The sequence below is a fragment of the Microcaecilia unicolor genome, chromosome 11 (assembly GCF_901765095.1).
Source record: "Microcaecilia unicolor chromosome 11, aMicUni1.1, whole genome shotgun sequence".
In the NCBI taxonomy this organism is placed as follows: domain Eukaryota; kingdom Metazoa; phylum Chordata; class Amphibia; order Gymnophiona; family Siphonopidae; genus Microcaecilia; species Microcaecilia unicolor.
This window is the reverse complement of record NC_044041.1, coordinates 128,554,032-128,576,588: the sequence shown is the minus strand read 5'-3', so window position 1 is coordinate 128,576,588 and position 22,557 is coordinate 128,554,032. Positions and strand designations below refer to the sequence as shown.

Here is a 22,557-nt window from a genome sequence, read left to right as displayed (position 1 = left end):
CTTTAGTTTCTTAAGTATTGATTTTGTTCTTAAATCTGTGAATAGTGTATTCATAATGTACAATATTAGATATACAATCATTTTTAAAAATTTGTCAATTATGTAAAATGTTTGAACTAAAAAAAAAAGGATACATATTACACACAAAGGACATACAGGGGCATAGCCAGCTCTATGATTTGAGGGGAGCCCAGAGGTGGACTGGGAGGCGGCATCACATTCTCTCCCTCCTGTGGTGTGCCAAAAGTAATACTTTTGCTGGCGGGAATGCTGAAGTCCTGCCAGCCAAATCTTGTCCTTGCACTGCTGCAGTACAAAAGTTTTGTGGTCTGACGCTGGGACTCCCCCGAGCATGCTTTAGTTCTTGCGCAGAATGAGTATGCATGAGAAGTTCAGTGTTGGCGGCAGCAGCATGAGAAGGAGAGCAGCTTGGCAACAAATTTCTTTGGCTGACGGGGCTCGGCATCCCCACCAGCTGTTTGGAGGGAGTTCAAAGTGGAAAGGGGGCAGGCAGGCCCCCAAAGCACCCTGTGGCTACGCCGCTGAAGGATAACTTCATCTAGGTTGTCTGAGTTGGAAAACAGACATTTAGGTCCATGCCTACGGTTTACTGTCCTTGCACAGCACCTATAGAGTAATTAACTGGCAGTGTCTGATGGAGCTTTCAGGCACTGAGAATTTGTTCTCACCTCTGTAGCATGTTTGTTACGACATTCCTTCCCTGATGCTGACAGACAGACCACCGATAGCCTATGCCATGGGCAGGCAGGTTGGCTTAGAGAAACAGAGAGGTGTGTGTGAAATAGGTGAGAGGGACCTGTGGTAAGGTTTGAAGGACAAGGACTGGTGATGGGTATAAATTCTTCTCTGGGATACAGAATCAGTAGGGAAAAATCGGACAAGTCCATTTGGAAACTAAGGGCACCTGGTCTGTCTCCAGTGGATTTCTAGCACTGTGGGGTTATTTGTAGTGACGCCTCGCTTTCTGTTTTTTTTCAGAAGAAAATTTGCAGGTGCTCCGAACAACATAAAGATACAGCATGGCCAACAAAGATGTGCCCAAAGACATGTAAGTCTTTTCCCTCAAGGGTGTCTAACTCCAGTTTTTGAGACGCACAAACTGTTTTATGTATGTATGTATTTATTTATTTTAGAACATTCCTAATGAATATGCATGAGGGAAATGCGCATGTGGACATGCCTTCTGTGTATTCATTAGAGATGCCCTGGAAACCAGGCCAGTTTGGGCTCACTGTGGTTTGAAGTTGAACACCTCTGTTGGCCTTTCACTGAACCTTATGTTCCTCCATTCCACCCCCATCATTGTTCCCTCTAAGCCAAGGGCATGAGCAATTGCTCATACATTTTAGGAGCGTTGTGCATTGCAAATACTGGTGCTCAAAAATTGTTGGTTTTTAAAACTTGTTGCTCAATATAAAAAAATATATATTTGCACATACCAGGCCACTCCTTTGGAGGAAACATTGCCCCTCACCCCCATTCTTGTATGCTATTCATCTCTGTAATTTTTGGTGTAGTTCTGTCTCACGCTAATTTTGTCTCCTAGAGCAGCAAGCATATGGGGGTGGCACCGCAATACTGGCAAAGGCATCCCTTTGAACTGCTATCTATAGCAGACTTTTCAGCATCCACACACGTGCATGCATAAGGCCTGCTGCATTCCAAGGAGACGGGACCGCAAAAGGTGTTGCACCTGTGTGCAGATGCTGAATGCTGCGGGCAAGGTTCTGATGCAGGGGCAGCAGAGAGGAGAAGAGGGGGGGGGGGATGGTGGACACTTGGGGGGGGGGAGAAAGGAGAGACACTGGATGTGAGGTGGGGAGAAGGAGTGAAATGCTGGACAGTGGAGGGGGGGATAATAAAGAGGAGGTGCTAGAGACCTGGTGAGGGGCCCTGTTTGGGAAGGAAATGGATGGGAGATGCTGGATTACTGGCCGTGTGGGTCAAGTCAAGGGTATGGCTGATAGTTTGCCTAGGGTGGCAGATATTCTTGGGCCAGGCCTGTCTCCATATGTTTGTCTGTCTCCCTCTCTCTTACCCTCTGTTTCTCTTTATTGATCTTCCTGTAAGTTGTATTCTATTTACTAGAAATGCTGTCTGTATGAAGTAATGTGCATGGAGTGAAAGGAGGAGAAAGATTCTAGAATAAGGCATAAAGGTAAAAGCTAAACTAGTAGCTAATTTATCTCTTAAACATAAACAAGAATTAAAAACAGGAAGCTTCCAGCTGCTGGTAGGTTTGGCTGCCCCAGTAAGAGCTCAGGAAAAGGTCCTCTTTACATATAAGGTGACCTAGAAGGGAAAGAGGCTACGTTCTGGCTGGGGGAAGGGGGTTTGGAACAGGCTGTGTGCCTTACAAGACCAGTCTTTCCAGCTTGGGTGTGACAGGAAAACATCAGTCAGTAGGATTTTCCAAAAATATCCCATAAAACTGAAGGAGCTTATGTGTGTATTATCACCAGTGCCCCAGTTAGTGTTTAATAACCACCTCATGAGTAGGACTTGGGTGGCAATAATGTCACACGTGTAGATATACAAGGCCCTACCACAGAACAGGACAGCCCAGGCTGTAATGAATCACTCTAGTTTCTCAGAAGTCACAACTCTTCAAATGTTAGTATGTATTCAGCAGGGTCTCTTATGTAAAATATACTGAACTGTGCTTCTTAAGAGATTCTCTGCTTCGTCTCTATGTGAGATGAGAGACTGAAGATGTGGACTTCTTCGTTACAAAGAATTCTCGTTTTCACAAATGCCTTCTGTAATCTCTATTGTTTAAAGCAGGCAGGGCTATGTCTTCCAGAATACAGAGAGAGCTGATCCCCTCACAGCTCTATTTAACTTATCACTTGAAATGGGAGAGGCTCCAAGAGGCTGGAACAGAGCAGATGCAACACAGAATGTTCCTTAGCATCCTTCCAGACTTGTCCAGATGCTTAGGTTATACACTCCTACCAGTCAGTAGTGGTAAAGATGGTAAGTTTTGTGCAGTCTGAAAGGCCTGGTGGGGGGGGGGGGCTACAGACCCATTATCTCACAAAGGAAAAAAAAAAACCTGCAAAGAAGCACCTTCTCTCCTTCATGGACTGTTGTGCTTTGGGCTGTTTGGAGATAGAGGTTGAGGTCTGTGAGGGCCTCTCTAACACCAGGGGTTTTACACCTGAGTGGCTGGATCCCTCCTCACCCCTTATCTGCTTACTTGCCTTCACAGGGCCAGGGTGGGTGTGAGGGTCGCAGTGTGCCTTGGCTTCCCTTCCTAAGATACAGGAAGGGGAACCTTGAGAGAGAGACCCAAGCAGAGTATTACTTGTTGCTACTGGTTGTCCTGGTGCACCAACAGGTGTTGGATTCTCTTTCGCTGCTGAAGTGCTCAGGCAGGGAGTGAGTATCTGTAGTATCCCACAGTGTGAAGCCATGAGCTCTGAAATAGCTCAGTGATGGTTGTGCAAGCAAATTCCATGGTCTAGATGAGCCCAGGGCTCAGTGCCAATTATGCAGGGCAATCAGGGCTGGGCCAGCAGAAGTGGATATAGCAGCGGTTCAAGAGAGTTGCGGGGAGACAAGAGAAGATGTATGCTGGGCAGTTGCTTAACATGTCAGCAGCCCTGGCTTTGGCAAGAACCACCACCATCTTGGCACTGGTCTCTCCTTTTGAACAGGTGCTGCTTTTGGAGGCCATGGCTCCTCTTCTGAGTCCAACAGAGGATGTAGGCAAGGGAGAACTCCCAAGAGTGCGGTTTCTGTCAGATTTTATTTTGTCTGTATATAAGGCATTTTGTTTAAAACAAGCAGGAGATTCATTGACTAGTGTAGGAGGAGGCCTGGGGAGGTCCCAGCACTTCCAAACACCAGAAACTAGACTGGACAGAGGATCTGGTAGAGGAAGGGTTGATCTCAGAGGATCTGTCCCTTGATGAGGAGCCTCAGGACAAAGAATGGTGAGAGGACCAGTTGAGGGATGACTAGCTGGAGGACCCAGTTGAGGAAGACTCCACTGTCATTCATATTTTTCACAGGGGTCAGCTTCAGGAGCTCATCTCACAGGTATCATCTGTGTTAAATTTTGATAAGGAATCCCAGGAAGGTGAACCTGTATGGTGGATCCACTACTGAAAGTTAATTTCTGCATTACTATAAAGCTCATTGCAGCTAGAATTAAAGCGGTAGTGCACTGTAAAAATATAAAAAAAAGTAATGAATGTGAGCACAGTGATGTCTAAAGACATTTGTATAAACAAAGCACAGTAAAAGATATTTACAACAAGCACGATTAGTGCACTATCGGAGGTTGGGGGCAGTCTATGATTATAAACAGTCACAATTGCAGAGGCTTGATAAAAGCATGACATTAAGTGCCTGCGTGACAAAATGAGACGTCCCCGCATTGAGCCTGCCATGAGTGGGAAAGCGCGGGGTACAAATGTAACAAAAAAAATAAAATACTGCTGACAGAGTAATTTTTGCTCCTCCTATATTTAGTTGTGCATCAGACATTAAGAGTAAGGTGGAGCACAGCCATTTTCTCTATTTTTTTGGATTGATATCCTAGAAATAAGCAGTGGAGTTTCCTCAAGTTCATCTTAATAATGGCTTATGGACTTTCCTTTTAGGAAGCTATCTAAACCTTTTTAAACCCCGCTAAGCTAACTGCTTTTACTACATTCTCTGGCAGTGAAGTCCAGAGTTTAATTACACGTTGAGTCAAGAAATATTTTTTCCAATTCATTTAAAATTTTTTAATTTGTAGCTTCATTATGTGCCCCCTAGTACTAGTATTTTTGGAAAGAGTAAACAAGTGATTTTTTTTTTGTTTTGTTACATTTGTATCCCGCGCTTTCCCACTCATGGCAGGCTCAATGCGGCTTACATGGGGCAATGGAGGGTTAAGTGACTTGCCCAGAGTCACAAGGAGCTGCCTGCACGTCTAACTGTTCTACTCCACTCATTATTTTATAGACCTCTATCATATCTCCCCTTAGCCTTTTCTTGAAGCTGAAGAGCCCTTGCCGCTTTAGCCTTTCCTCATAGGAAGGTCATCCCATCCCCGTTATCATTTTCATCAAACTTCTCTGCACCTTTTTCTAATTCCACTTTATCTTTTTTGAGATGCGGTGACTAGAATTGCATGTAGATGTGGTCGCACCAAGACAGTATAATGTCCTCATTTTTGTTTTCCATTCCTTCCCTAATAATACCTAACATTCTATTTGCTTTCTTAGTCGCTGCCACACACTGAGCAGAGGGTTTCAACATATCAACGATGATGCCTAGACTCCTAATGTGGAACCTTGCATTCCTCTTTCCCACATGCTCACTTTGCACTTGCTCACATTAAACGTCATTTGCCATTTGGATGCCCAGTCTTGTAAAGTCCTCTTGTAAATTTTTCTCAATCCACTTTTGATTTAACAACTTTGTGTCAGCAAATTTAATTACCTCACTAGTTCCTCTCATCTCTAGATAAGTTATAAATATGTTAGAAAGCAGCGGTCCCAGCACAGACCCCTGGGGAACCCCACTATCTATAAAATTGTCTTTCTTCTTTTTCATTCACTACTATGCAACTCTTATTTGTTTTACAAGTTGTAGTGTACCCTCAGAAACCAAGGCATCCGCCAAGGTCTGACCATCAAGGCATTGTTATCTATATAAGATTATTATGCCTGAGATCTTGTCTCTTTCATAGGGTACACAAACTCACAAATCTAGTTGTATCGTGACTAGTTATATTGTGACTGATTATTCAAACAACATTATTGAGACTAAGCAACTTCATCAATCTCAAGTGTAGCTTGAAAACTTAGCTTTTCTTAAGTTGACTCAATACCCCAAATTTACGATTGCATTTTGGTGACTTTCAATTTCATTCTCAACGGGGCCCAGATCGTTTCACTCACTTAAGGCTTCATCAGGAACCACTCATATTCAAAATTGGAATGGGGGTATACATCTGAAAGCAAACAAAACTTTAGTCCCAACCTGTTCAAAAACAACACAATATAAATATCCTACTAATAACACATGAAAAATACAGAGAATACAAACAAATGAAAAGAGAAAATAAAAGAGAGAAAGACCCACCCAACCTTGGCACAGTAATTACCAGCTAATTCAATTCCTTAGGGGGTTAGTGTACTCAACCTGCTTCAAAAATGACTGTCCATAATGCACATGAGGAATAGAAAATGAGAACTTACTCTCTTACAGAACCCCTCAAAATACTAAATGCTCAAAGGCAAAAGACAATTGAAACCACGCTCACATAATGCTCAACTGCTAAAAAAGCACAGAGGCACAATAAGCAAAAGTGCTCTTAAAGTGTCTATAACGCTAAACTTGTATTAATTAGAAAGCGATACCAAACTCATACATTAAAGGCACCCTTGTAGATAGCGTTCAAAGGTCTCCACACTTTAAAACCGAAGACAACTAACAGCAAATGCACCAAAAATCTTTCGAATTGAACACTGGAGTTGGAAAACTAAAGAATACTCACAGGGTTTCTTTGCTTCTGAACACCTATTGATTACGAATGCTCAAACGCTCAGACACACCCTCAATACATACACTCATGCTAGAGGCATCATCACGATGTTAACGTGACCACGCTGCAACACAAAGCATACGGAAAAAAATAAGGAAGAAGTCATTGTGAAAACCCCTTATCTCAGGAAGACAAAGAAACAGCTAGAAACACTTGCAAGTTATATTTGCTTCTAAACACCTTATAGTTATAGATACACGGATACTTGCTTCGTCCATCGCTCGTGCCGATGACGTCATCACGTTACGGACGTCATCGCACTACACCTCAACACGCAGTGGAGAAATTGGAAATGTTGCAACACAAAGCATACAGGAAACAATAAGGAAGAAGTCATTGTGGAAACCCCTTACCTTAAAGAAACAGCTAAAAACGCTTGCGAGTTAACTTTACTTCTAAGCACCTTATAGTTATAGATACAAGGACACTTGCTTCGTCCATCGCTCGCGCCGATGACATCATCACGTTACAGACGTCATCACGCTACACCTCAATACACAGTGGAGAAATTGGAAATGGACACAGATGAAAAATTGAGTTATAAAAATATCTTTGACAATAAATAGTATTGCTCAAAGCTTCCAAAATTGTAAAAAAATTGTAAGAAAATACAGTATCACAGACTGTACTGGGCAACATCAAAGTGCATCAATACCTAATCACATACATAATATAATGCCAAGATGGTGATCATACTTACAGCATATAGCTGAAAGAACCATGCAAGATAGTGCATGATGTAAAACCTGAAAACTGTAAGTATATGTCCAATGCAATTTTCTACATAGAATGCAGAGACAACAACATGCTGTAAAAATATTGCCAAAGTATAAAACACTCATGGAATATTAATATAGTGTCCATTTAGTAGAAGGCATTCCATTCAATTGAGCTGTTAAGGCCATGAGGCTCCATGGTGTTTAATACAAAAATCCATCTGCATTCCCTTCTTTGAAGCAAAAGCTTACGATTACCCCCACAGGGAAGTGGTTCCACTCTATCTATGGTACAGCAACGTAGTTCTTCAAATGTGTATGTGAAAGTTATACAATGTTCAACTGTTGGTTCTTTTAAGACTGATCTTCGAAGATTAGATTTATGTTCAGATAATCTAGTTCATTTTTCAATTCTGTCGGTACTCTGGATCATCAGGTCCTGGCGATTTGCTACTCTTCAATTTGTCAAATTGCACCATTACATCCTCCAGGATTATAGAGAATTCATAGTTTCTCTGACTCGTCAGCTTTTGAATACCATTTCTGGCACCGCTCCCAAATTTTCCTCGGTGAAAACCAAAGCAAAGAATTCATTTAATCTCTCCACTATGGCTTTGTCTTCCCTTTTATTCCTTGGTCATCTAACGGTCCAACTGATGCTTTTGCCGGCTTCTTGCTTATGTGCTTTTGCCTCAAAAGCAATCTTTTTTTTTTTTTTTTTTTCAAAGTCCCTCTTTGCCTTTCTTATCAGGGCTTTGCATTTGTCTTGCCATTCCTTATGCTGTTTCTTATTATTTTTAGTTGGATCCTTCTTCCATTTTCTGAAGGATTTTCTTTTACCTCTAATAGCTTCCTTCATCTCACTTTTTAACCATGCCAGCTGTCGTTTGGTCTTCCTTCCTCCGTTTTTAATACATGGAATATATTTGGCCTGAGCTTCCAGGGCAACATTTTTGAACAGCATCCACACCTGCTATAAATTTTTGGTTTTCACAGCTGCTCCTCTAAGTGTTTTTTTTTTCACTGTTCTTCTCATTTTATCATAGTCTTCTTTTTGAAAGTTGAATGCTAATGTATTGCATTTCCTGTGTGTACTTTAAAGTTGATATCAAATCTGATCATATTATGATCACTGTTATCAAGCGGCCCCAGCACCATTACCTCCTGCACCAGATCATGCGCTCCACTAAGGGCTAGGTCTAGAATTTTTTGCTCCTCTTGTTTGCTCCTATACAATCTGCTCCATAAAGCAGTCCTTGATTTCTTCAAGGAATTTTACCTCTCTAGCATGCTTTGATATTTACTCAGTCAATATTAGGGTGATTGAAATCGCCCATTATTATTGTGTTATCCAGTTTGTTAGCCTCCATAAATTCTTGATAACATTTCTACATCTGTCTTTTCATCCTGGCCAGATAGATGGTAGTACACTCCTATCGCTATCCTTTTCCCCTTTACACATGAAATTTCAATCCTTAGGGATTCCAAGATGTATTTTGTTTCCTGCAGAATTTTCATTCTATTTGATTCAAGGCCCTCCTTAACACACAATGCTACCCCTCCACCAATTCGATCTACCCTATCACTACGATATAATTTGTACCCTGGTATGACAGTGTCTCACTGGTTATCCTTTTTTCACCAGGTCTCAGAGATGCCTGTTATAACTAGTTTTTCATTTAGTTCAATATATTCTAACTCTCCCATCTTATTTGAGGCTTCTGGCAATTGCATGTCCATCTCAATAGCAGACTATGGACTTTTCCTCCAGGAATTTGTCCAAACCATGCTAACCGCTTTTACCACATCCTCCTGCAAAGAGTTCCAGAGCTTAACTATACGTTGAGTGAAAAAAATATTTTCTCCTATTTGTTTTAAAATTATTTCCATGTAACTTCCTTGAGTGTCCCTTAGTCTTTTTGTACTTTTGGAACGAGTAAAAAAATCGATTTACTTCTACTCGTTCTACACCACTCAGGATTTTCTAGACCTCAATCATATTTCCCCTCATCCATCTCTTTTTTTTTTTTTTTTCCAAGCTGTAGAGCCCTAATCTCTTTAGCCTTTCCTCATACGAGAGCAGTTCATCCCCTTTATCGTTTTGGTCGCTCTTCTTTGAACTTTTTCTAATTCTGCTCCATTATATGCAGATCTCTTTCATGCATATTCATTGTGGATATCCTGGAATCTGAGGGGTACTCCAGGACCGGACTTGGGAAACACTGGTATAGACAGTCCACCTAGCTTTTTGTTTCTTTTGATCCCAACAGGATGGGGGTTGCCATCGGGAAATCACAATTTCCAGCTGGCTGGCAGATTGCATATCTTTTACTTATGCCCAAGCTGGGCTGACTTTTGAGGGTCATGTCAAGGCTCACAATGTAAGAGACATGGCAGTGTCAGTAACCCACTTGAGATCAGACTGTACTGAAGAGGTTTACAAAGCTGCAACATGGTCTTCAGTCCACACATTCACACCCCATTATTGCCTTGAGCAAGATATCTGACACAGCAATCAGTTTGGACAAACAGTTCTGCAGAATTTGTTTGGGGTCTAGAATCCAACTCCACCCTCCTAGCCCTGTTTTATTCTGTTCCAGGCTGCACTCTCACAACCAGCATATGTTGACCTTTTTGACCTTGTTGTTGCAAGTTCCTATTGACTTAAAAGTTGTTGTCCATGAGCCTAGTAGCTAGAGATTCCCACATGTGAGAATTGATTGGCCTGCTTGTCTTTGGAAAAAGCGAAGATACTTCCAGTTCTCGAAGGACAGCAGGCCACTTATTCTCACGTACCTTCCCAACTCCCCTTGAAGTTGTCTTATATAGCTATGTGATTGTATTGCTGGTCCCCCACTCGTGAGTCAGGCATTAAGGCACCCATGTTGTGTGTGGTGGGAGTGCTTCCTCAAGCTCTTTAATTTACAGTATGCTAGGCAGCATTACCGCATTGGGCACTGTGGATGATGTTGCTCACCTGTGAGAATAAGTGGCCTGCTGTCCTCTGAGAATACTTGCTACAGGTAAGTATCGTTGTTTTTTTGTAAGATGGCCTAGACAGGGCATCCCTTAAGATGCAGGTGGTGGCATTGGTCTGTTTCTGGGTGATGGGTAGAGCATTGGCACTGCATCCATATGGTTAGATTCTTGAAAGGCATAAAGTTTTATTTGTCCTCCACACTGGCCCTTGGTTCCATCTTGGGATCTGAATCTGGTTCTCTTGGCCTTGGTGCAGTCTCCATTTGAGCCTTAAAGGTGCTGTTTCTAGTGGCTATCTCTTTCACAGGAGGATTTCTGAATTGCAGGTCTTGTCATGTAAAGAGCCCTTCCTTCTCTTTTCTAAAGAGAAGGTTGTTCTCCATACAGCTTCATTTCAGGGTGATTTCTGCCTTTCATGTAAACCAGAGCATTGAGTTGCTGGTCGGTGGAGGAAAGAGGAGACGGAGAACAACAGAGGTTGTGCTGGTTGGATGTTAGAAGTGTATTACATTCGTAGGACAGAGGAATTTCCCTGCCCAGATCATTTATTTGTATTGTTTTAGAGGTCAGATGTGTGGGGTAAGGCAACATTCAAAGTAACCATAACTAGAAGTATTAAAAAGACTATTGAGTCAGCCTATATTCTCAAAGAGTAACCAGTGTTGGAGTCCCTGAAAGTGCACTCAACCAGGAGGCAGGTGGCCTCTTGGGCATAGTAGCTTTATTCCTCCACAGGACATCTGTAGAGTGGTGCTCTGGTCATCTTCATATTTCTTTGTAAAACACTATTGAGTATATGTTCAGCCCAAGCAGTCTTTTTGGTGTTAGGATATTATCAGCAGGGCTGAGGAAGACCCACTTATAAGGTGCTCTGGTACTTCCCAAGAATCTGGAACAGTCTGGAGGGATGCCAAGGAAAGACAAATTAGATCTTAATTTTCTTTTCTTTGGTCTCTCCAGACTGGTCTAGAACCTGTCTGGTTAAGAAGTGGATATTGCATGGACTTTGATAGTGGTGGAACAGTGGAGTAGTGTATTTGGTGGTGAGAAGATTGTCTGTTTTTGTTTGTTTGTTTTTCCTTGGGTTTTGCTCTGTTGCCATTTGTATGCCCCATTAAAAAAAAAGTGACTGAAGTATATTTGCCTCTATTCAGTATATTTGGACGTTAAAGATGAGCACTATCGATGGGAGAAGGTGCAGGTTTGGTGGTTTAAGTTGTTATCCGTTTGCTTTAAGAGATACAGGGCCGGATTACATAGTAACATAGTAGATGAAGGCAGAAAAAGACCTGCACTGTCCATCCAGTCTGTCCAACAAGATAAACTCATATGTGCTACGTTTTGTGTATACCTTACCTTGATTTGTATCTGCCATTTTCAGGGCACAGACCGTAGAAATCTTGCCCAGCACTAGCCCTGCCTCCCCCACCGGCTCTATAAATGACGCTCAAAAATGGGTGCCAGAAAAGATCAGCGCTAAGTGCTATTCTATAAATGTCCAAATTTCGGCACCCAGTCTCGGGCGCCATATATAGAATCTGGAGGACACTAATTGATTTGAGATTGCACTAGTGCTATACGATTCAAATCAATTTGCCAATTCGTTTTGGATGAATCAATTTGGGGAAAAATAGGAAATTCCCCACCTCCCTCCCACTGTCACCCAAGCTGCTGCTTCCCTAGAGCAGCAGCAGTAGTGACAAAAGAAGGTAAACTTACCATGGGACCAGACTCCATATTGGTGCAGGCTGCTGGCTCTGCCGCAGAACAGGAAGTGACATCGGGGGGCAGGAGTCCAGCCCCGCGATGTTTAACTTCTTTTGCTGACGCTGCTGCTCTAGAGAAGCAACAGCAGCGGCAGGGTTGTCAGAGTGGGAGGCAGAACAGAGAGGCAGGCGCTGGATTGGGGAGAACAGAGATGGAACAGTGACTGGATAGAAGAGGTGAGGATAGATAGAGCAGAGGCTGGATGGAAGGAGGAGAGGAGGAGGGCAGACGATGGATGAAAGTTGGAGAGAGGAGGAGGACAGACGCTGGATGGAAGGAAGAGGAGAGTACAAGAAAAAATGGAGATGTTGGTCCTGGGGGACAGGAGAGAAGGAGGAAAAAGAGTAGACATTGAATATGAGGGGGGATGGGGCATACAGTTGCGATACTGGACTTAGGGAGGGGGGATAGGGACACAGATGATTGTTGCTGGACAGGGCAAGAATAAAGATACAAGGGCAGCTCAGAGCGGAAGCTCTGGACGAGTGGCACCGAAAGTGAAAAAAAAGAAAAAAAGAAATAGCATCTGTCCTCCCCAGGAGTGATCAGTAGCTCGGGGGAGGGGGGGTAGAGCTCATGTTCCTGCAGCTGCCGGAGCCTGTCGGCTAGGGCTGCATGAGGCACGAGGGAGCGGACTGACCCGAGTCGGGGAGCGAGGCTGCACACCGTTGGAGGAGAACACGTGGCTTGCTGGAAGGCCGCAGTGGCGGGTAAGGAGCCGCGCCTTCCACCTCGGAGGCTGTGTCTGGTGTGCAGAGGTGTTGGGACTGCCGCCGCTACGGCTGAAGTATCGGTGCTTGAACAGCCTTGCCCTGGCTTTGAATGTACGGCAGGCCCGCGGGGGGGGCGGCCTGATCTTCCCAGTGGTGTCAAGTGTGGGGAGAAGAAGAGGCAAAGAGTGGAGGAGGGAGTGCAGGCCTGGGTTGAGGAGTGGCAGAAAGAGCCGCCATGGGTGGCTAAGGAAGGTTTGCTCGAGATCCATCAGAATCACCAGGGAAGGAGCCCGGGGCGGCGACCAGCAGAAACTTAAGCCTGGACGGTGTGCTCAGACCAGATCTTCTCTGACTGTAAAGAATTTGGTATAGTGTGAAGGATAGAGCGTCACGGAGCTCCGTCGGGGCATGGTTTAGAGCGAGTGAATCCTATAGAATTAAGTGACATCCCAAAGTCTGCAGCGAAGGAGAAATATCCCTGAGGAATGCCACCAAAGAAGGGATTGGAGCGTTTCCGTTTTTTAGTTGAGCAAGGCAAGAAAGCGTCGGCGGAGTCAGCGAGGCCAGAGCAGAGTGGAGTAAAGATGGGGGTGAGTCCGGCGGTGGCCGTGGAGGATTATGCTGAGGAGGGCCCTGAGGCTGGTGCAATCGCGAAGGCGGAGGTAGTGGCATGGTTTCAGGACCTGAAGGCCGATCTGGCGGGGGGGGGGGGGGCGACGTTTGCGATTTGGGAACGCGTGTCAGTGAGATGGAGGAGGGGATAGAGTCTTTCAAGCAGGATATGGGGAAACTGCATAAAGTGGTGAATGCGGATTTACGGGAATTACAACTCCAGGAGCAGGTGGAGAACCTGGAGAATAGGTCGCGCTGCAATAACCTGCGATTTAAGGGAATTCCTGAATTGGACATCTTTAGCGATTGTGAAGCAGTGATTCAAAAATTATGTGGATTCATTTTGAATTCTGAGGATGGAGGACAATTGCCGGACCTTAACATTCAGAGAGCGCATAGAGTGGCTGATCCGCAGCGGGGAAACTCGTCAGAGGGATATTGTGGTGTACTTTGCTGATTTCCCCATGAAGAAGAAATTGACCAAAGCAAGGCAGAAAAAAGAAATTGTTTGGAAAAAGTGTAAGGTTGGAGTGTTTCAAGATTTGGCTTGGGACTACATTGCAAAAGCGTCTACCAGATTGTTGTGGTAAAGAAGGCAGATTAGGACATCCAAGCTCCCCCAGAGCCTTCTAGACCTCTGCCAATGTCTGCACTTTCTTTGATTTACCTGCCACTGTGATCAGCAAGCCGAACGGAAATGACCACTTGTAATGGAACCCTCCAGCTTACAAATATTTTGTCATGTCCCGCATCTCTCTTCACTTCTCCAGGGCAGATCGTGCCAAATCTTGAAATACCGCAATCTCTGAAATTCATTGTGTTGACATGCCCTGCAGGATTTTCTTGTTGGCCCCATAGTCATAAAAACAGGCTATGATGTCCTGTGGCGCAATCTCCTAAGTAATGCCTCACATCTGTATCACCACAGTTTTACAGTCCTGGTGACCTCTGGTACGCCATCAAACGCAGGTTGCTCCTACCTGACCTATTTTCAAGGTCCCCTAGCATATCCAACATCACTTGTTGTGCTCCTGAGTATGCTCCGACTGTGCAGCATGGAGATCCCCCTCCATACTCGCAACGTGGTGTTCAGTTGTTCCAGCCTGCCTCCGATCTCTTTGACATCCCCTATCAGCTCAGCCATTGCCGCCTGCATGCTGCTTCTAACTGCCTTCATCTTATTGCGCAGCTGTTTAAACCAGTGCACTATATCCTACTCGATCACCTTGCCGTCACTCCACACGTGCAGGATCTTCATTGTTGCAATCGGAGTGTGCCAACACCATCTTTAGCCAGCACCCCGCTCGATTGAGAAATGCCGAGTGTTCTCCCTGGAAGCTTGAAATTGGAACTTCTCCAGCCGTTTTCGGGCAGCCATGTACCCGAAAGTCCAGAGGAAGATAAATGACAAATCTTTCCAACTAAATGAGGGAGGTAAACTGTCAAAATTATTAGCAGCTCCAACAGAGCTAAGCCACTAAACGGCCATAACCATTCGAAGATCTCACGTCCTACTGAATTTTATTTTCTATTTATTGATAGTAGCCTTAAAGAACTGAATCAAACTGAATTGAATCGAAAAATCGATTCATATGAGTGGAGAGAATCGAATTGAGAACTTTTGGGCAAATCGGAGAGCAGTAGGCTGCACACCACAGTTATAAGTTTGCTCAGAAATCTGAAGTTCTTAGTCTCCATCTACTGGTAAAAGTGCATAACCCCAAGTGTTTGGACCAGTCTGGAGGGTTTAATGGAAAGAAAATCAGCAGGTAAGATCTAAAATCGCCTTAGGAATTATTAGGCAAGGAATAGAAAATGAAACAAAGAATGTTATAATGACACTATTGTGAGACCACACCCTGAGTATTTTGTGCAATTCTGGTTGTCACATTTCAAAAAAAAAGATATAGCAGAATTAGAAAAGGTACAAAGAAGGGTAATCAAAATGAGTAAGGGGATGGATCAACTCGTATGGGAAAGACTAAAGCGATAGAGCTCTTCAGCTTGGGGAAAAGACAGCTAAGGGGAGATTATCATAGAGGTCTACAAAATCCTGAGTGCAGCAGAACTGGCTAAACATGAATCAATTGTTTATTCTTTCAAAAAGTACAAAGGTTAGGGAATGCACTATGAAGTTACATAGTAGCACATTTAAAACAGGAGAACATTATTTTTTGACTCAAAGCATAGGTAAGCTCTGGAACGTGTTGCTGGAGGATGTGGTAAAAGCTGGTTTTCCTAAAAAAAAAAAAAAGGATTTGGACAAGTTCCTGGAGGAAAAGTCCATAAAACATTATTAAGGCAGAACTGGTGAAAGTCACTGATTTATCTCTGGGTTTAGGTAGCATAAAATCTTGCTACTTCTGGGACTCTGCCAGATACTTGAGACCTGGATTGGTCCCGAACCCATACGTCTAGCTCCTTCTCTTCCTGTTTTTAAATCTATGCTGGCTCCTAACCACTACTCATTTGCCCTCCTCCTCTTTACCCATTAATTCCCTTGCCCGTTCTATGTCTTGTCCATCTGTTCTACCTAGATTGTAAGCTTTTTGAGCAGGGACTGTCTCTCTATGTCAATTGTTTAGCGCTGCGTGCGTCTGGTAGCGCTATACAAATGCTAGTAGTAGTAGTAATCACTACTGGAAACAGGATATTAGACTTGATGGTCTGAACTAGTATGGGCAATAACATAATAAAGGGTCATCGGTTTGGTATACCGCCTTTCTGTGGTATAATCAAAGCGGTTTACATATATACAAGCAAAAACGCCCATTTCGGAACAAATGAAACTGGCCCTAGGAAGGCTATCGTCTAAGCGTTTTCTCGTCTCTCTCCTGCCCTCCACTCCATGTGCAGCGATCAATGGATCCTCCCTTCCATGTCTAGCAATTCTCCCCTGCCCTCCCATCTCATCCATGTCCAGCGATTCTCCTCTCACCTCCCATCCATACCTCGGGTCGCAGCAGTGGCAGGCTCGGCTCGCGTTGCTTCCCTTGCCTTCCCTCTGTGTCCCGCCCTCCTCTGACGTCATTTCATCTTTCCACGAGGGCAGGACACTGAGGGAAGGGAACGCTGGAGGCGAGCTGACATAAGCTCATTTGCATACGGTCACAAACCCAACCAGCCATCCAGGGACGCAGGTGAACAAATTATTATATAGAGAGATTATAGGCAGGCACTTTTTGTGTCCCTAGTGATCTCACAATCTAAGTTTTTGTACCTGGAGCAATGGAGGGTTCACAAGTAGAAAGAGGATATATGATTCAAACATTCTGTGCCTGTTATTCAAAGCCCTAGATAATAGCTACCTGTATCTAGAAAAATGTATTATTTGGGCATGTCTGCTGGATTTCATTCAACAGCACTAGCCATGCAGTGGCACTTTCATTGCCGTGGCCTCCATGCTATCCAGGAATGGAGCAAAGGTGGAACCAGAAGATATCCAGATAGCAGCAATAGTCAGTCAGTTAACGAGATAACCATCTGGATACATTTAGGACAGCAAAAAGGGTGTCCTAACTGTACCAAGTTAGCTCATAGCAGACTGAATATCACTGCTATCCGGAGAGTGGTGCTGATTACCATTGAATCCGGATATTCAGTGCCAGGTGCTATTTGGATACCAGAATAGAATATCCAGTTGTTTTTTGTTTTTTATAGCTATTGCAGTTGGCATTTAAAAAAAACAAAAAATACTGAGGTTTTGTTATCTAGCGGCCTTTAGTATAGTAGCAGAAGGAAGCATCTTCTGTAGGATAGGAAACCGAAGTACTGGGTGGGGGGGGGGGGGGGGCTAAATTGAAGTGCAGGATGTTAAAAAGGAAGGTGAGGGTGATGGACACCTGAAACAGAATTTCAGTAGAGCTTACCGGAACCAAAACAATAAAGAATTCAAGGATGAATTGGAGAAACACTGGGGTATTTCAGGCAGAAGAAAAGAAATGTGAAGGAAGACCTGTGACAGCATATTAGTTAGACTAGGTGAACCAAGTGGCATTTTTCAGCTGACCACCTCTCTTTTCTTCTTTCTCTTGCCTCCTTAGGTATTTCCTGGTCAAAATAATATTCTTCATCCTTGGCCTGGGAACATTATTGCCGTGGAATTTCTTCATCACTGCTTTTGAGGTAAGTGGTTAACATAATAACATAGTCAGTGTAGGCAGATAAAGACCTACACAGTCCATCCAGTCTACCCAACAAGGTAGGTTCCACTTCTTCATGATTACACACTGATATACTTAATTTCTGTCTCTCCTTGCACATTTTGGGGCACAGAATGTAGGAGTCTGCCCAGCACCAGTCCTACTTCTTAAACACTAGAGTTCCCGTCGAAGCCCACTCCAGCCTTGATCCTGATCTGTCTTTGCTGTTTACAGGACCCAGACCATAGAAGTCTGCCCAGCTTTGGTCTTGCTTCCTAAACTCTGAAGGTGCTGTAAAAGCTCACTTCAACTATGAGGTCATTTAAGTTTTGTTTTAATTGGATTTCATCCTTTTTCTATATAGTGATCCACTTTGTTTATCCCACACATTCTTGAATTCTGTCACTGTTTTTGTCTTCACAACCTCCCCAGGCCCTGACTTACTACTGCAACCTCGTAGCTCCAAGCTGAGTACCCCTTTCCCTGTGCTACAGCTTTATGGCTCCTTTGTACATAGGAATTTATGTGCTGTGAATATTTTTTCTATTAACTGCTGTTCCAGAAAAGGCCACTGGTTTCTGGTATTCGAACCTGTAGTAAACTTGTTTGGTGCAGCAGCTGCTTAGGTTCCTCCTCTTTCTACTTAGCTGACATTCTCGCCATCCCTCCAAGTGACAAAGCAGAAAATGTGCAGCATTTAAGCACTAGAAAGTATTAGTGAACTATTCCTGTTTCTTAATGTCTGTATCTACTGATAAACTGGACAGACTGGCAGCTTTTCCAGTACTTCTTGTGGGAAGTGCCATTCCCAGTCTCAGAAGTTCATAGAATTAACTGGAAGGAAATTTTGTTTCACTCCCACGTGAGTCTGTTCTGATGGGAAGTAGTGCAGCTGTACCTCACAGGGTAGGGGGGTCAAATTAGGGTTACCATACTTGTCCCGCCCCCACCACCCCACCCCACCCCCTGTCATCGCCTAACCCCTTTCCTGCCCCCCTCCCCCCAGGGGTGTCCTATCATCCCCTCCTCTTACCTTACTGTACTGCCCTGGTAATCTAGTGACCTCTTCGGGGCAGGAAAGAGCCCCTGCAGACATTTTTTTTGCTGACTCTGGTCCTGGTGCCGATTCAAAATGGCCGCCGAGAGTGACCTTGCAAGACTTCTGCAGAAGTCTCACGAGGCCCCTTCAACTCCTGGCGTCCATTTTGAATCTGTGCCAGGACTGGAGTCAGCAAGAAACAGTCTGCAGGTGCTTCGGGCAGGAAAGAGGGGGCTCTTTCCTGTCCTGAAGAGGTCACTAGACCACCAGGACAGTACAGTAAGGGGAGGGGAAGATAGGACACCACTAGGTCCACCCGTCAGCCTACCCATTTGTCCGCAAATCCGGACAAACCGGCAGGCTGGCAAAACCCACCCGGTTGCCCAGCCTTGTCCTCAAAAAGAGGATATGTCGGGGTAAAACCAGACATATGGTAACCCTAGGTCAAATCAGAGCACCACCTTGCATCAAATTTACATATATAACTTTTGTATAAAAATATATTGATATGGGGTCAATATTCAAAGTGAGTTAATCAGTTAAAATAGCTTCTTATCCAGTTAATTCACGGTGCCTGGGCTTGAGGGAATATTCAGTGGCACATACCTGAATAGTACTGCTGAATATCCTCTCACTGCTAAAGCTGAAACTGGCTTTTGTACCGGGCAGTTGGGGGGCAGAACTGGGGCGGAGTTGGCACAACCTGATAAATGCCTTATTTATCTCTTAACCAGTTAAGTTAACCGGCCAAATAGGTCCATATAAATAGCAGTCCAGTCTTTGTCCAGTTTAACCAGTTAAGGGCTAAATATTGGTGCTTATCCAGTTAAAAGGAGGCCGGCGACGTAATTACGAAGCAGCCGAACCTAATATGGCGGCTGCCTCGTGTGTTAGCCCCCGGCTTGAATCTGGCCCGCTTCCGGCTTTCCCGCTCTCTCAGGTGACGCAGAGGGAAGACCCCCCAGCGTCATTGGCGGGGAGACCGGAAGTGGGCGGGACCTCAGCGGGCGGGCTCCGTGCGCTGTTTAAATGCTTGCCGACGAGACGGAGAGAGTCTCTCGGCGGCTAGCAGGCAGCGCACGGGTTTTCGGCGGATATCAGGCAGGGTTTCGTGGCGCAACTACGCATTCGGAAAGAAAACTTCGGCAGCGTGAGTAGAACTTCGAACTTCGTCTCCTATGCAGCCCCGATAGTTCCCGTTCCAAGGAGCTTGCGTTGCTTGCAAGCTCTGCTCGATTTTACGCGTCTTCGTCCGCCCGACGCACAGCTACCTACCCAATGCCCTGAGCCCAGCGGAAGCAATACAGGCTTTCTTTGGTTTTCTCCATCCGCTTCGCGCGCTGAGCCGCCGTTCCTCACTCAATCTGAGGGTGAGTTTCCTTTCTCACTCAAGCTGCCGGGGTGGGGGGTGGGGGCTCTGCATTTCCTCTCTCCTTTCTCCCGGGCTACTCCCGTGTGGCTTTTGCGCTCTTTTAAATGGCGAGCGATGTTGATGCAAATATTATTTCCTGCCCTAGCTGCTGCGTCTTTCAAGCCCTTGTGGCGGCGCCCGCTTAAATTCAGCGTGTAGGCCTTCATGCGGTGTTGCAGTGGGCGTGTTTGGTCTTCCTGACCACGTATCGATAGCTAGAATTAGAACGCGAGCGCATAGCCCCTTTAGGTAGTGGGGTGGTAGCAAACAAGGGGATACTATTATGTAATCCTGGAATTAGTAAACGCCCAGCAGCGCCCTGGCCCTAGTTGGGTTGGTGTTAGGCATTTGCCCTCCGCCCTTTCCCGCTCTTGGCAGGCTTGGTGCGTGTTACCGAGGCGGGTGCTTGTCTGCGCCTGGGGCTGTGGAGGGTTGGGTGACTTGCTCGGAGACTCGTGGATCTCTCTGGGGGTGGGGGCCGGACTCGGTTCCCCTGGAACAGAGTCTCCCCCCCCCCCCCCCCCCAGGCCACTCCCCCGCTGCAGGAACCACACATGAATTCTACAGGGCAATGGAGTTTAGCGGTAGAGCACCGGAAGGGTAAGCCAGTCAATGCGGCCATATAGGATCCCGGAGCAAACTCCTTTGACGCGCACGCTTTTCGTTCTGTGTTTTCTTTCTTGCGCGGTAGTACTGTCTAAGGGCGTATTCACTGTGTAGCTTATCCCGAGATAAATGGTTCACATGGTTACAGTTCCGCGCTCCCATCTCCCGTTTCAGTATGCGTTGGGTTTTCTTGCGTGCGGCGCAGCTGCCTAGGGGTTAGTACATTGCCTGTCAAGCCAAAAGGGGGTTGGAAGGTTGTCCGGTGCAATGGGTTGAGTTTTCTTTTCTTTTCAGGCAGTTTCTCACGTGATCGACATGCCTCGCCGAGCGCAAGCTGTACAGTCACCGCCACGCCAACCAGAAGTGGAACAACCTGAGACTGCCCCTGCGTCTCCGCGCATGTCAATGAGACGCCGGAGACGTCCTGAAAGATACATCGATTCGGTCGACCTGCCTCTTCCTCGTGCACCAGTGGCCTCAGCTATGGAGACCGGCGGCCGACAGCAAGCTGTTTCCCTGCATAATACGTCAGGTCAACAGCTACCATCAGAGGAGCCAACGCTGCCTGATCTGCCTAGCACGAGCAGCACAGCACAGGCCTCAACGACGCTACAATGTCACGCATCCCCGAGCCGGCAGGCAAGAGGCACACAGAGAAGAAGATGGTCCTTCTCGAGCGGGTCTCGGCGCATGGATCGCGCCCAGACCCCGCGTCAGCATCATGATTCAAGATCCTGCCGATCAAGGAGCGACCCCAGACGTCGCAGATCAGCCGAATGTCCTGGTAGTCATCAATCCCATCCTCGTCACGAGCAGAGCAGATGCCCATCATGCGACGGCTATCGACACCACTGCAGATACCGCTCAACACATGACCGTCACAAGCCTCCTTTCTGTCAGCAGAGGGATCTCTCCAGATCACCGCCCGTGTGCCCGGGCCCTATGGGTCCCTCACCTCACCACGGACGCCAGCTGGCAACCACCCAGCCTGGGGGTTGCGACGCTGTGTATGGACCCTCGGCCTCACCACATTATGCGCCCATGAACGGAGACACGCGTCGAGGACGAGCTGGCGTCATGCGCACACCAGTTCAAGAGGTAGCAGAGACATTGGGTAGCCACCATGTGGCTCCTGGGGGGACTCCCAGGGACCGTACCTTATCAGAAGAAAGCAGCAACCACCCTCCGGCATCAAAGAAGCACCGGGCGAGCAAACAGAGGAAGAAAGGTAAGAAAAGCAGGCGATCTTGGTCGCTCCAGCTCCTCATCATCTTCCGACTCCTCCTCCTCTTCTTCTTCGTCCTCCTCCTCTTCGTCCTCTATATTTCCCAGTAGGGACGAAAATGTACCACCCCAGACAATTGCGCCTGCATTCAATTACGGGGCCCCCTCGGAGCGTCTATGGCAGAGAGTTCCAAAGTCCCTCCGGAAGAAGGTAATGCGTCGGAGGTACTTTGACATCTTCAAGCTGGCTGAGGGCAGGCGCCGGCGCCATGCCAAGAAGCGCGCAAAAAAGGGTGACCTGTTACCAGACCACAACAGGGAGTTCCCGCGGAACCTTGCGTGCTGGGTAATATCCTTTGCACACATGATGAGTATCGTGGGCAGGAGATAGCCCGAACAAATTGACCCTATGCTCTGTTACCTGGAAACAGTCCTGACCATCTACCGGGAGCACAAGGGATATGCCTGGCTAGCTTACGACGAGCATTTTAGAGACAAAATGGAAGCAAACCCTAAGATGTTGTGGGATACGGACGATGGCAGCTTGTGGCTGCGAAACGTTCTCACAAGAACCAATAGCGCATCCAAGCGCGCTTATTGGCAGAAGGCACCCCTGTCGGGGAACAGACACGGGAGGCCTACCTCGCTCTCCCGAGAGGTCTGCTGGAAGTACAACAAAGGCACCTGCAACATCCATGACTGCAAATTCAAGCACCTGTGTGCCACCAGTTAAGTTAACCGGCCAAATAGGTCCATATAAATAGCAGTCCAGTCTTTGTCCGG

General features: G+C 45.8%; 1 protein-coding gene across 4 annotated transcripts in view; it reads left to right on the top strand.

Annotated features, from left to right (window-relative positions):
* SLC29A2 (solute carrier family 29 member 2) overlaps window positions 1-22,557 on the top strand; it is a 115,145-nt gene that overhangs the window by 12,322 nt on the left and 80,266 nt on the right. For all 4 annotated transcript variants that reach the window (XM_030218410.1, XM_030218408.1, XM_030218409.1 and 1 more), the window contains exons 2-3: window positions 1,000-1,069; window positions 17,396-17,477. In XM_030218410.1, coding sequence (XP_030074270.1) covers window positions 1,041-1,069; window positions 17,396-17,477 — 111 coding nt within the window. In that variant the 5' untranslated portion in view covers window positions 1,000-1,040. The remainder of the gene's footprint in view (window positions 1-999; window positions 1,070-17,395; window positions 17,478-22,557) is intronic.